This window comes from Melitaea cinxia, chromosome 5 (assembly GCF_905220565.1).
Source record: "Melitaea cinxia chromosome 5, ilMelCinx1.1, whole genome shotgun sequence".
NCBI classification, from domain to species: domain Eukaryota; kingdom Metazoa; phylum Arthropoda; class Insecta; order Lepidoptera; family Nymphalidae; genus Melitaea; species Melitaea cinxia.
This window is the reverse complement of record NC_059398.1, coordinates 9,225,862-9,239,992: the sequence shown is the minus strand read 5'-3', so window position 1 is coordinate 9,239,992 and position 14,131 is coordinate 9,225,862. Positions and strand designations below refer to the sequence as shown.

Genomic DNA, 14,131 nt, shown 5'->3' with positions numbered 1-14,131 from the left:
TTCAAAATCTTCCAACCTCTATAAATCTTGATTCGCTAAATAAACATTTTTCATCTAGTAATATGCTGGATAGCGTTAGCAAAACGATAACAACAAATTTTCTTTCCTCTTTACCAACTCCTGAATATCCAGCATTTAGTTTCTGTTCTTTTGCCCAGAATGATGTTAGGAAGAATATATTGTCCGTTGCATCGAATGCGGTGGGTTGCGATAGTGTTAGTCGTAAGATGGTTATTCCCATCTTAGACATAATCTGCCCCATCATTACTCATGTCCTAAATTCGTCTATCACATCTGGCACATTTCCACAGGACTGAAAATTATTCCTATTCCCAAAAAATAAAGCCAACAATTATTTCCGATTTTCGTCCTATTTCGATTTTACGTTTCCTTTCAAAAGTTTTCGCCTTGTTTATCAGCAAATTAGTCTGTTATTAAATAAAAATTGTATCCTTAGTCCTCTCCAGTCAGGTTTCCGCTACGGTCATAGTGCGACTATTGTTCTCGTAAAAATTACCGATGATATTCGCTGTACAATGGACAATAAGCAGCTTACCGTACTGGTTCTTCTTGACTTCAGTAACGCTTTTAGCAGTGTTGATTTTGACCTACTGGTAAGTGTGCTAAGTTCTCCTAACATATCTCCTTTGGCAACGGATTGGTTTCGTAGTTATATATAGGGACGTCGGCAGCGCATACAATTTGACGAAAGTTTTTCTGACTGGTGTGACGTCAGAGCCAATGTTCCGCAAGATGGTGTGCTGTCTCCTCTCCTGTTTTCTATTTTCATAAACTATTACTTTCAATTAAAATTCTCTCTACCACTTATATTCAGACGACCTCCAACTTTATCTAACTTCGAATCTTGAGAATCTTCCTAATACTATAGCTGCGATTAATTCAGATTTGGCTACTGTCTCCGAATGGTGTAAGCAATATGGTCTTACAGTTAACCCATCAAAAAGTCAAGTAATTCTGATCGGTAGTCAGAAAACTACTGCAAAAATTAACTATACAAATTTGCCTCTTATTTCTTTTGATGGCGTTAAACTACCTTTTCTGGATAAAGGGAAGAACCTTGATATCTATTTCGATCAAGCATTATCCTGGACTCACCAAATTAGCGAAGTGAGTAGGAAAATGTTCGCTGCCGCAGGATCATTGAGATGTTTACGGAACTTTCTCCCTATTCCGACCAAAATTGCGCTTGCGAATTCACTCATGCTTTCGATTTTGGACTACGCTGACGTATGCTATCTCAACCTCACTGAAAATCAGTGAAATAAACTTGAGCGAATTCAAAATGTTACGATTCGGTTCATATTTGGCTTGCGTAAATATGACCACATTTCAAAATCTCGTAAAAAAACTCAACTGGTTACCCATTCGTCTTCGCCGGAATTCTCATAATATATTGTCTCTTTTGTACTGTGTACTATTTCATCCGTCAACACCCATTTACCTAAAGGATAAGTTCGAATTCCTTGGTTCACGTAGTGAAATTTTAAGGTTATCAGAAAATCTTAAGCTGCGATTACCCCTTCACAGAACAAATTTTAATAAAGACTCTTTTGCTGTGCAAGCTGTTTTGCTATGCTGCTAAGCTGTAAGACTTACCTGTGGCCATAAGACGAGCTCAAAATTTGTTTCTGTATAAAAAGCGTTTGAAAGCATATTACCTTAGTCTATAAATTATTTTAAATACTAAATTCAATTGATAAAAGGTCCTTAAATTTACCATGAAGCTATTTAATATACAATTACTGTATTTATATATTTATGTGTACGTAAATATTTATATTTATTTATTTTTTATTGCGTACGTATGTGTATAATGTATATGTATATACATATTGTTATGTATTCTATCTTTTTACATATTTATGTTTATATATCACCTGCCCATCTGAAAAGTAATATCCCTTTCATTATCAGGTTGTCTGGAAGAGATTGCTTTTTAGCAATAAGATCGCTTGGTTGTACAATTTGTTACTATTATGGCTTGTAATTTAAATTTTGTTCTTTATTTAAATGTGCAATAAAGTATATTATTATTATTATTATTATTATTATTATTATTACTGCTCCTAAGCGGTTACCGTAACCCACTGACACCTGCTACACCAAAACTGACTAACGACAACAACGACCACCCGATGTTGCCGACTCCTTCAATCCCAAGGATCTCTAGATACCTTACCACAAGAACATAACCTTGATCCGTTTTTGGGCATGTCGGGGCATACTCAATTTGAGACCCTGTTGGAATATAATAAGTAAATTATAAACAACTACGTCCTATTTGTTTACGAACAAAAATAAGAAAACATTCTAACATAGGAACACGAGAGTACAGTACTGGACCTCACATTTCAATTTGTGTATTTTTGTCATTCTAAATCTATAAAAATAAATAAAATTGGAGTGTCTGTTTGTAATATTAAAATAACCGCTTTTTACTAAATGCACATGGATGTATACACGGTACACGTACCAAAATAACATTTTTTACAATTTTTGTCTGTCTGTCTGTCCGTCCGTCCGTTTGTCTGTATGTGTTTGTTCCGGCTAATCTTTGAAACGGCTGGACCGATTTTGACGGGACTTTCACTGGCAGAACTTAGGCTACGTACTTTTATTTTAGAAATTTATTTATATATGACTGCGAACTGAACCAATAACTTTTTTGTTAAATTCCACGCGTACGAAGTCGCCGGCACAACTAGTATCAAATATAAAGCAAAGTTGGACGTTCGTGACGAAAGTTCATTGGTGTCTTTACGCTGTCCTTGAAACAATGTTCGAAGTAGTCGAAAGCAGAAAGAAAACTATTTTAGAGATAAGAGTACCTCTTATATGTATAGTACCTCTTATATGCTGGACAAAAAAAGTACGCACCTAATAATGCATTGAAATGTTACAATTTTTTGGGCTTAGTGTGCGTTTGTCAAAGGACGCAATCAAATTAATTGAAGAAAATAATTTGAAAGATGAACCGCCGACATTGATGCCACTTCCTTTCCTTTCGTTCCAGAATGTGCCAGAGAGCCTTCAGCTTCGCGCAATGATGGAAATGAAGACTAAAAGAAGTTACCTTCGACAGCTTTGGCAATAGACCAAAAGGCACGGGCTCCATGTAGAAAGCCATTGGGCTTTCTCTTGCCAATTCTGCTAAAGAAATTGAACCTTGACCTAGCGATTTGCTTCCTGTAAGACCTGGATGCAGCGTTGAATTTCTTCAGGTTATGCACCTGTGAATCCTCCGCATCTATTATTAGCCTTATAGGCTGAAGCGTAGGCTGCTGAAGCATCTATTGCTGCAGCTCAAGCCTGATAACTCTCCAGCTTGGAGCTACAAGCTCTTTAAATTAGCTTAAAATCCGAAATTAAAAAAATTTATTCCTTTAAGGAACTCATGAAATTAATGCTGAAAAAATTCAATAGCCTTGCATCCAGTTTTCCGGAGGTAATAACAGCTTGCTTTCTATTCGTGACCCTTTCAGTTACAACGAGCAACAGCTGAAAGAAATTTGTGTTGTGTGAAATCTAGGTGATAAAAAATTACCTAAGAACTTCGATGGAACAGGAACAACTACAGTAGACTTGTCACTATTGTCTATTCTAGGAGGTAGTAATAACTTGTTACGAATCGCTCTACGCCAGAATTTGCTGACCGTAGTTTGCTCCGAAACATTCCCACGACTCGAACTCGATTCGTTAGCCGGCGCTTGTTGCGAAACTTTCCCACCTGGGCATCGCACCTGGACACCGTGTGAAAACGACCCAACACGAAGAATGCAACATAACACGATGCCCCGACTGAACGATGTTTTTTTAATTTTGAGTCACTCTTGTTTCTCACATAGAACGATTGTCTCGTCTAATTAATTATAATTTAGTAATAATAAATTTAATTTTTAATTAAATTTTGATTTTTTTTTGCAATCTTTTGCTGTCGCTTTTATAATTACCTAATCAATTAATATTTATTTTAATTTGATGCAAGCATTTTTGTTTCTTTTGTGAGAAATCTTTACCCTTCATTTGGGGCAAGATACAGGGTATTAGGCTATTAAAGGATTGAAGGTATGCTACACCTCTGCTGCCTCCAGACACTACCTCGTAGGTGGAGTGTAAAATCAATTATTAATTTATTATAATATTTTATTATCAAAAATTAAAAAGATTATCATAAAAAAAAAATATAACTAGATCATTATAAATTATGGCAATTCATTAATACGTATATTCATGTATAGTTATGAATACTGAAGAATAGTATTCATTTCGCAGCGCTGTAAAACCTTAAATAATAAATAAATTTAGAAATTATCTGGTGTCAGGTAGAAACGAAGTTGCTTCGGATAGTATAGAAGCAACACAATTTAAAAAAAAAATGTTGAACCTTATATATATTTTCTAGTTCTTGATTTTTCTTTAATTTTGTTGATTGGTTTTTAATACATAAAAGTATTTAGGAAATTTAGTATTTTAGAAAATAGCAAATACCGTAAAATGAAATAAATCAAACAAAATGATAATAATAATAATAATTCAAACTATTAAGTGAAATAAAAAAACATATGTCTTTATTTATTTTTGTCGACAGTATAAAATTACATAAATAATTAAAAAAAGTTTACTAGTAATATTTTAGTTTTACAAACGTCATATTATACAGTCGTGTGACTGATATTACGTCACTTCCGTTATATATTTTTCTTACAGTTTTAGTATCGCATTTTTTTCAGTTCGGTCGCCCAGCCAAATGTCAAGCCTGCCGTAACGAGCTTCGTTCCAAAAACAACTCTCAATTTCAAATTGTGAATGTTATCTCGTATTCGATTCTGCAAAAACCAAGAAACATATAAGATTTTTGGCAAAAACGTAACGATAAATCCCCGGGAATCCATCATGCACAATTAAATTGTACTCCAATCCATGAGAAATATTCACTCACGATCCCCACAGCTACATGTTTTCACCATGCCGCCATATTGCGCATAGATAATACACTTAAACTAGATATTGCGAGCACACAGCTGACGCCTGATACTGATAGCGCCCATATAAGCGTTAAACTTATAAAATTCGACAATAACGCCTGCGGTGTTTTTAATATTAATGGAAGTTAAACGGCAATTTCAGCGGTCGTGGTCGATGGCGTTGTGGTCCTAAAGTGGAACGGACCCAATATGACAGCCTGTAATTTCAGACATTTCAGTCAACTTGTCAATGTCATGTTTGCGTAAAAAATATTCAAACCTTTCAAAATTTCAACTAAGATAGACCTGCGTATTCAAATTATAAACTAATAATATTTTACTTCGATTTCTAACAAAATATATTTCTTATTGTAGTTTTTTTAAGTTAACTCCTTTTAAAAATGTTTAGTGTTTGGAGTGTCAACAATGTGTAAAAATCACATTTAAATTTAAATACTGCGGAACGCCCATTTAGATATTTCCCTTTAAAATGAGCAGTAATTCGCTTTTGTTTGCAGTAAACAATGAAGGTAAAGTTTACGCTCTTTCAACTAGCGGATCATGTTGGAGAGAATTTATGTATCTCGGCTTAGAATTTAAGACATTATCTGCTGTGCCACATTTTTTATGGGCGGTTGGTGGCGATCGTCAAATATATTTACACGTTCACGGATTAGAAATTCCCATTAGAGTCAAAGAGGAATCATATGAAAATGAAAGATGGCTTCCGTTGGAAGGCTTTAGTGGAAGACTGCTGCCTACAGATCGTTACCATTTCTCTTCTCAAGATGGAACTAAGGACAGATCAATTGATTGCATTAGATTGCCTTCAATGGCTTGGCAATGGGAAGGCGATTGGCAACTTGAACTTACTTTAGATGGGCAACCACTTGATCATGATGGTTGGACTTATGCTGTTGATTTCCCTGCTCAATTTGGCCCCATTAAACAATGGAAGTCTTGTGTGAGGCGAAGAAAATGGATTAGGTATAGAAAATTTAGTGCTATGAATTCATGGTGTGCTATTGCACCTCTTCATAAAGATCCAACTCAAGAGCCTTTCATAGATGTAAGTATTGGTGGAAATCAAATACCATATGCTCCTGCGGGGACCTTGGCTGTCTGGGCAATCACAGCACACGGACGTGTTATGTATAGAGTAGGTGTAAGCACTACTTCACCTGAAGGCTTAAAGTGGATAAATGTTAGTATTCCTCCAAACTGTGATATTAAACAAATTTCAGTTGGATCTACAGGATTAGTATGGGCTTTACTCTGGTCTGGAAGAGCTATAGTAAGAAAAGGTATAAATAAGGATTGTCCAACTGGAGAAGCATGGCTGGAAGTAAAATCTCCACCAGATACAAAATTAACAGCTGTGTCAGTAGGATATAATACAGTGTGGGCTGTAAGTTCTGATACAAGGGTGTGGTTTAGGAAAGGTATAGAAGGAAATCAAGCAGGGAATTCAGAAACTGCTGCAATGGGATCTGGATGGTTAGAAATAAATGGAAATATGATTCACATTTCAGTTGGTATTAATGATCAAGTATTTGCTATTGGTGAATCCAATAAAAGTATTTATTGGAGAAGTGGCATAACATCTTCAGAATTGACAGGCAAAAGATGGAGAACAATACAAGCAAATATGCAGTTAAGTCGAACATCTAGCTCAACTAGTATAATTTCATCTTCTTCAAATCCAAAACATCACAGCTTAAATTTACTGAATGAAAATACTCCAGAATTAAAAACTACTATAAATTTGCGTAATTCTTGGGAAGAGTCACATTCTGCACCTATTGAAAATACTTTGCCTTTGAAACCATCAAAAGAGATAAAACCAAAAAAAAATTCAAACATTGAAAATATTGATTTATCTGGAAAAAGCTATGAAACAACGTTGAAAAACCCTAGAGCTTGGAGTCCAGTTAGGAGCGTTGGTTCTGTGGTTGGAATGGAAGCTCAACCAGACAGTGATAGTAGTGTTTTCGATGTAGACTCTGGAATGTACTTTGATGAAGAGGTGAGTCAAACAGCTTGGGGAACTTGTGATGCAACATGGACTTTTATAGAAGCTGGTGCTTGTTCAATAGATGTAGTTCAAACACCACATTGGTTTACAGACTCCAAAAATGCTTATAATTCTGATATAACAGCTAAATGGCGATTTCAAATTCTTGATTCTTTAAAGAGTAGAAAAAAGTTAGAAACTGATCATGATAACTATGGATTAGCAATTGAAATGAAGGGCTGGACCCGTAGTTGTGAAGCAAGATTAGTTTGTGAAAATAATACCAGTGAAGAATCTATACTATCATTGTATTGGCATGCTTCAGAAAATATAGGAACACTTTCAGTGTTTCAACCAGATGGAACTATTAAATTTATACTGAACCTAGGTGAAATTACCAGTATAATAACGTCATCAGAACCTGGTTGCCCCAGAATATCATTAACAATACCACATCAAAATCAAAAGATCATCAAAATTCAATTTACATCTGAAATGGAACAAGAAGAATGGCTTAGTGTCTTAGTTGACATAACATCTCAAATAAATTGTTTATCTGGTAAGCCATCAAATTATTCAGCATGGGCTGTAACTAATTCTGGTGATGTTCTCAATTGGGATCCAAAACCTGCTGAACATAATGCTGATAGAAATGGCAGCTACACAAAGGAGTTCCAGGTATTTGGTAAAGATATTGTAAATGGCCTTACAACTACTTTGCACAATAACTTTCCATCTGGAAGTGTGCTGAAAATGACAGGATGTTTATATGATGAAATAAATAGATTTCACATTAACTTACAATGTCCTGAAGTGCAGAAACAAAGACATAATATTGAAACTGAGGTTACAGAAATACCATTACACTTCAATGTTCGATTTGATGAATCAGTAGTGGTTTGTAACACAAAAAAAGCTGGGTGCTGGGGGGTAGAAGAGAGACATGTATTACCCTTAAAGCCTGGTCAAGAGTTCTCAATCAAAATTATATGTGACAATATTGGATTTATAATAATTGTCAATGAAATGCACTTTTGTTCTTTTAAACACAGATTAAGCCCAGAAAGTATAACATCTCTTTTGATTTTGGGACCATTAAAGTTGTACACCTTAGAGTATAGTTCTACAAGTGCTATTATTGGACCTGATGAAATGATATGGAGAATGATGGGGGGATATCTGCGAAAGGTTGAATGCTGTAACAGTGGAGTAGTTTGGGGAATATCTCATGACCACAGAGTGTGGGTTTATACTGGAGGTTGGGGTGGTGGTGTTCTTAAAGGTAAATATTTAAAATTTTCTTACATGGTCTAGTACAAAAGTTACAAAATCTTGATTTCAAATGATTTTTCATGTTTTGATAGGAATAGGGGGAAATGACGGTATTCATGCGATGACAGACACTCAAACATATTGTGTTTATGAGAATCAAAGATGGAATCCTTTATCTGGTTATACTTCTACTGGTCTTCCAACTGATCGTTTCATGTGGAGTGATGTAACAGGAAAACACAAAAGGACAAGGGAACACACAAAACTACTAAGCCGACATTGGCATTGGGTAATTATTTCAAAATAATTTAGACAGTCCTTGTCAGATTAGCTGGCGTGTATAACAATTCTTTCGTTCTTGTAATAAACATTTTTCTTTAATTAATTTCTGCAATAATTTGTGTATAACATTAGTTACAGAAAGAGCTGCGCGGTTTTTATTTAAATCAACGATTCAGCCTGTGACATCCCACTACTGGGAATAGGTCTCTTTCTTCGTTAAGGATAAGGATCGGAGCTTAATCCACCACTTTTCTCCCCTGTGGGTTTTCGGATATATTCCCTACTATGAGTAACAATTGCTATCAGGTTTATATGATAACAATTGGGAGTGACAGCTTAACATGTTCTTCGAAGAAAGGTTGGGAGACCCACAAGGACAGTCATCCATACTGGAAAGAAATGTTTGTACAAATACAATTATTCATCCCAGCAGGATTGAACCCGCAAACCCCCAGTTGTTAGGAGTGTACATGGCACACGCGCCAACTACAACAGAGCCAATTTTCATTGATTGTCATTTTTTATTAATAAACTAACTTCAACTGAGTTCTAATATTATAGCATAATTATATTTGCTTTAAAGAGTCCGTAGAGGTATTTATAAATTTATTTTTTCAGATCTCTGAATGGATGATTGATTACAATACTCCTGGTGGGGTGGATGGTGAAGGCTGGCAGTACGCAACTGATTTTCCCGCTCCATATCATGGAAAAAAAGTATTTACTGATTGTGTTCGACGTCGAAGGTGGTATAGAAAAGCTCAAATAGTTACTGAGGGTCCATGGGTGAGAGCTGGAAGTACTGCATTACTTGATGTTTCTTTGTGGGTAAGACCTTACTTAGTTAACTGTACTTTTTATTTTATTAATCATTCATCACAATCGTTTACAGGTATACAAACTGTTATTACCTATAGACATATACAACTCGGCTAGTTATAAGGGGGGGGGGGGGGTCAAGGGGGTTAATAACATATATGGCAAAACGGCGTTTGCTGGGTCAGCTAGTAAAACAATATTTTAATTCAAACATTCAAATAAAATGAGACACTATAAACTAACAAGATATATTACAAATAACACATTAAAAATACCTATTATTCTTTAACCACTTGATGTTTTTTTTTCTTTCCAATTATATTCACATGTATAATCTATTATATGTATAGCTTTATATCATATTTTTATATTAATATATAATATTGTGTGTACTTTATTATTATTACTTTACAAACAGTGCACTGTTAAACTGTTAATTGTTTTTGCTGCACTGTTTATCACATAAATTTCATCTATTTTTTTTTTCTGTAAATAAATAAATAAATAAATATACTATACAAGTCTATTATATCTATTGGCCAAGCATTAGATTGAAATTATAATTTCACTTTAACTGATCGTGAGTTAACTATATGAGAAATGCTTTCTAGTAATTTCTATGGCGCATTTTATGGTGGTATATTACGAAACAAATACTTCTGTGAATAAGTAATTAATATTTTTAAACTCATTTCTTGACTTTGACCGAGGTAACACAAAGTTTGGTCAGTGGTTAACACTTAATAATATTTACGAAATGACGTAAAATTACCTAAAATAAAAAACAAGACCCAGTTACACTTACATATTTATTATCATAAACTTGACTTGGCAACATCCTGATTAAAACAGCTTCGGTACTTTCCCAAAATACAAGGACTTCTTCTATTATTTCCTGATTACTATGAATATTAAAAAAAAGTTTTTGGGTTTTAGAATCAATTAATTAAAACCTATAATGAAAAGAACAATCTCCATGAATCTCCATGAACCCATACACATATACGTACAAAATTTTAACCAAATCCGTTCAGCCGTTTAGGAGGAGTTCAGTGACAAACACACACACAGAAAAATATATACCTTTATAAGGTGTGTCGTAAATAGTGGATAATCTGTTAACTAGGGGTAGCCCTAATGTCCAGCATCAAGAAAATGACCTTTTTATGTCAGGGCTGCCAACACTGTGAAATTGTGAAAATTTTTGTGTTTTTTCAAAAAAATTCTATCGCGACTAGTAATTTGGTCATAATTTTTACAAATTAAGGTATTTTAGTGTATTTTTTTAAATTTTATTAGGGAATACTTGTAATAAAGTTACTATTTCACGCATCATTTATTCTAAACTTATGTAAATTAGCGTTAGAAATTATTTTTATCTGTTATTTTTTGTCAAGATTTAACCATTGATTGTGAAGAAAATATGTACTGCACTAGAATTGCGCAGTATTTTAAAAAAGTGCGTTTCTAAAAAGGTATAACAATTAGTGCTTGACAAGCAAAATAACTTTGTAGGAGCGAAAGAACAAGAAGAATAAGAAGGTATTTTAAAAAAAGCTATAAACATCATTTATGTATAAAAACTTTTTTATTTCAGGCCAATGATGAGGAAGTTACTGTATGGGGTGTAACATTAGCTGGTGATGCAATTTATAGAACTGGAGTTACAGCTGCTACACCAGCGGTATTCATAAACTTAATTTGGGAAAGTTATTTGTTAATGAATTTGAGACATAATTTAAGACTTATTTTTAGGGTCTTCATTGGGAACATATAAATTGCCCTCATTCTCTGATTGCAATAAGTGTGGTTAATGATTTGATATGGGCTGTAGGTCGGAAAGGAGAATTATATTATAGAGAAGCTGTTAAAAAAGAAAATCCTGGTGGATCAAATTGGAAATTAATCGAAGCACCTAAGTGCAGCTTCCCTTTTAGTCACAAGTCAAGTATTGGTGCAAAGTTCGTATCACTGTCACAAAACTCAGCCTGGGTTATACTCACAAATGGAATAATTGCAGTAAGAATTGATGTGACCTGTGACCAGCGTGACGGTAAACAGTGGAAGTATTTAACAGGTACATTTTAGTTTTTAGAAATTATCTCGAGAATGTCGGTCAGCAACGCGCTTGCGATGCTTCTGGTGTTGCAGGCGTTTATAGGCTACGGTAACCGCTTACCATCAGGTGAGCCGTACGATTTTTGCCAACTTAGTTGTATAAAGAAAATCTTTTCGTATTAAACTCGCAGTCTACTAATGCGTTTTAATTATAATTGTATACCTTATATTAATTACTCCCCTACTAAAATAGAGGAGTTTGGCAATTATATCGTATTTTGTATATGGACATCAAGCGGTATCTTCGCTAATTCTAAATCAATTTTATTTAGTAAATATTGTGCCAGATAAAAATCACAATTAAATGTAATAAGATTGAATAAACAAATTTCTATTGTAAAGTTCAATATTTAATTTCAGATTGTGAATTACCTTTTAAACACGTATCGTGTATGGAGCAAGAAGTGTGGGCCATCAGAAGTGATGGCACACTTCACAGACGCCTCGGGATAACGGCGGGTAATGCGGCCGGCATCGCCTGGCAGCAGATCCACTGTGGACCTTTGGTTCATGTTTCTGCGAGAGCATGTTCTTCTTGAGTTTTTAGTGTTACGCGTACAAAGTGTGTTTTAAAAAGTTTTACCATTAAAAAAGAACACGATAATGCCGCAGCGTCAATCAGTAGGTCGTGTTTGCATTCTATTAAACATAAATCGTTTGACCTAGGCATAATTTTTGTATGGAGTATTGCTTGTTTCTTGCTTATATCATATCATACAAATGTAGTGCATGCGTAATATTTAAATTAGACTTCTGATACATTATTTTAAGTACCGTGAAGTAACGAAAGCATTCCTTTACTATTTATTAAATTTCAATATTTACTTTAGATATTTGAATTATATTTGTGATATTCTTTGAACTCCTAAGGTTGATTTTTCGACAAATTTGTACCTATTTTATTCTAAGAAGTGCCAACTACGAGCCCCGATGCAAAATAGTTCGTTTAGTATGGAAAGTATTGCAAAGCGTAAAATATAGGAAGTAAATATCGGGAATTCTAAACATTTTTTGAGTATCATATCAAAAATTGACCGCTCCAGCGGGGTTCGAAGCCACAATTCGCTTAAACCGAATATAAAAATTATCATATCAAAGATTTCGATCTAGCGGGTACATCGTTCCATAGCTTAATTGGCTAGAGCGCCGACACGGTTAGTCGGAGCACAGAACATATATACCATAAAGTCGGAGACGCGGGTTCGAACCCCGCTGGAGCGGTCAATTTTTGATATGATATTCAAAAAATTGTTTAGAAAGTAAATATTAGTAAAATAATTAAGAACATTGAATAGAAAGTAAACCTCAATTTGAGGAACATTTTAAAGTTTATTTTAACATAACTGAAATTCTTTCATGACTTGACATAACATAAAATTTAAAAAAATATTCTAAAAAACATAACGCAAAAGTATTCGTTTACCCTTGTCACTCGCGCAAAATAGTTCGTTTACCACTTAGTTGTGTAGCCTTTGCTCTCAATGACAGCTTTAATGCGAAGAAGTATGGTTGCAACCAACGCTGCACACTTCTCAGGCGTAATTGACTCCCAGACAGCCAAGAGTTTAGCCTTTAAGTCGCTCTTCGATCTTGATGGATTTATACGGAGAACTTTTTTCATCTTCCGCCATAGGGTTTCGATCGGCGACAAGTCCGGGCTGTTAGATGGTCATTCGATTGTAGGGATGCTTTTCGCCAGTAGCCACGTCTTTGTTGTCCTTGCAGTATGGCAGGAAGCACCATCCTATTGAAAAATGAAGGAATCTTGATGCTTTAGTGACGGAATAGAGAGCACTAAATTCTCTACCAAAAAGTTTTGATACCTTGCAAAATTGATAGAACCATCCACAAACTGGATACTACCAACACCTTATATAGCAGCATGCAGCCCCATATCATAAGAGACGCCGGAAACTTCACTTTGCGTTTGAGACAATCAGTATGAAATGCCTCATTTTTGTTCCGAATCACTTTTCTAATTTGGACTCGTCACTCCAAATTATACTACGCCACTGTTCGGAAGTCCAATTTAAATGATCACGAGCAAACTTCAACCTCTTTCTTTTGTACAGCAGTCAACAGTGGTTTCTCCTTAGCACTTTAAAATCCGTAACCCATGCTTTTTAGGACTCTTGCAAGTATCAGCTGAGAAGCCTTTGTGAATCATGTCCTTCCATTGCACCGTGAGTTCTCCAGCTCGAGCACGACGATTATTTTTGATAATTTTCTTCAGGATTCTGTTTTCTGCTGCACTTGTAATGCGTGGTGACTAGTTTTCTTCAAACAAGAAGTCGTTCTATTCTTTTTATAGTGCTGAATGATAGATTGGAGTGTAGACCTGGGAAGTATCAAGTTTTTAGATATTTGGTAACTTGATTTGCCAGCATCGACCCATTGTTATTTGAAAAGTAATGAAAAAAAACTGAAATTTTCAGAATTTATACTGTCTCACTTGAAAAATGACACAGAATCACTTTTACAAATTTAAATTATGCAACATAATTGTACAAAGAAGGAATAATCACCGACAGACGAACTCTTTTGCATTGATTAACAATTAGACGAACTATTTTGCTTGTAACTTCTTGGAATTTAAAACAGGATATGTATAAATTTAAAAAGCTAAAATAGTTTATTGGTT

The 14,131-nt window shown here is 34.7% G+C and overlaps 1 protein-coding gene and 1 long non-coding RNA gene across 2 annotated transcripts; one reads left to right on the top strand and one right to left on the bottom strand.

Moving 5' to 3' along the window:
• Positions 1 to 4,728: 4,728 nt before the first annotated feature.
• Positions 4,729 to 5,080, bottom strand: LOC123654016. Its single transcript, XR_006743175.1, has 2 exons — positions 4,961 to 5,080; positions 4,729 to 4,847 (listed from the first exon to the last, which is right to left on the bottom strand). It is a non-coding gene; the product is annotated as an uncharacterized LOC123654016 (long non-coding RNA).
• Positions 5,081 to 5,475: 395 nt separating this feature from the next.
• Positions 5,476 to 12,029, top strand: LOC123653809 (tectonin beta-propeller repeat-containing protein). Its single transcript, XM_045589790.1, has 6 exons — positions 5,476 to 8,281; positions 8,364 to 8,560; positions 9,172 to 9,381; positions 10,970 to 11,056; positions 11,128 to 11,449; positions 11,851 to 12,029. Exons 1-6 carry the CDS (start codon positions 5,476 to 5,478, stop codon positions 12,027 to 12,029), a joined length of 3,801 nt encoding a protein of 1,266 aa, XP_045445746.1.
• Positions 12,030 to 14,131: the final 2,102 nt, after the last annotated feature.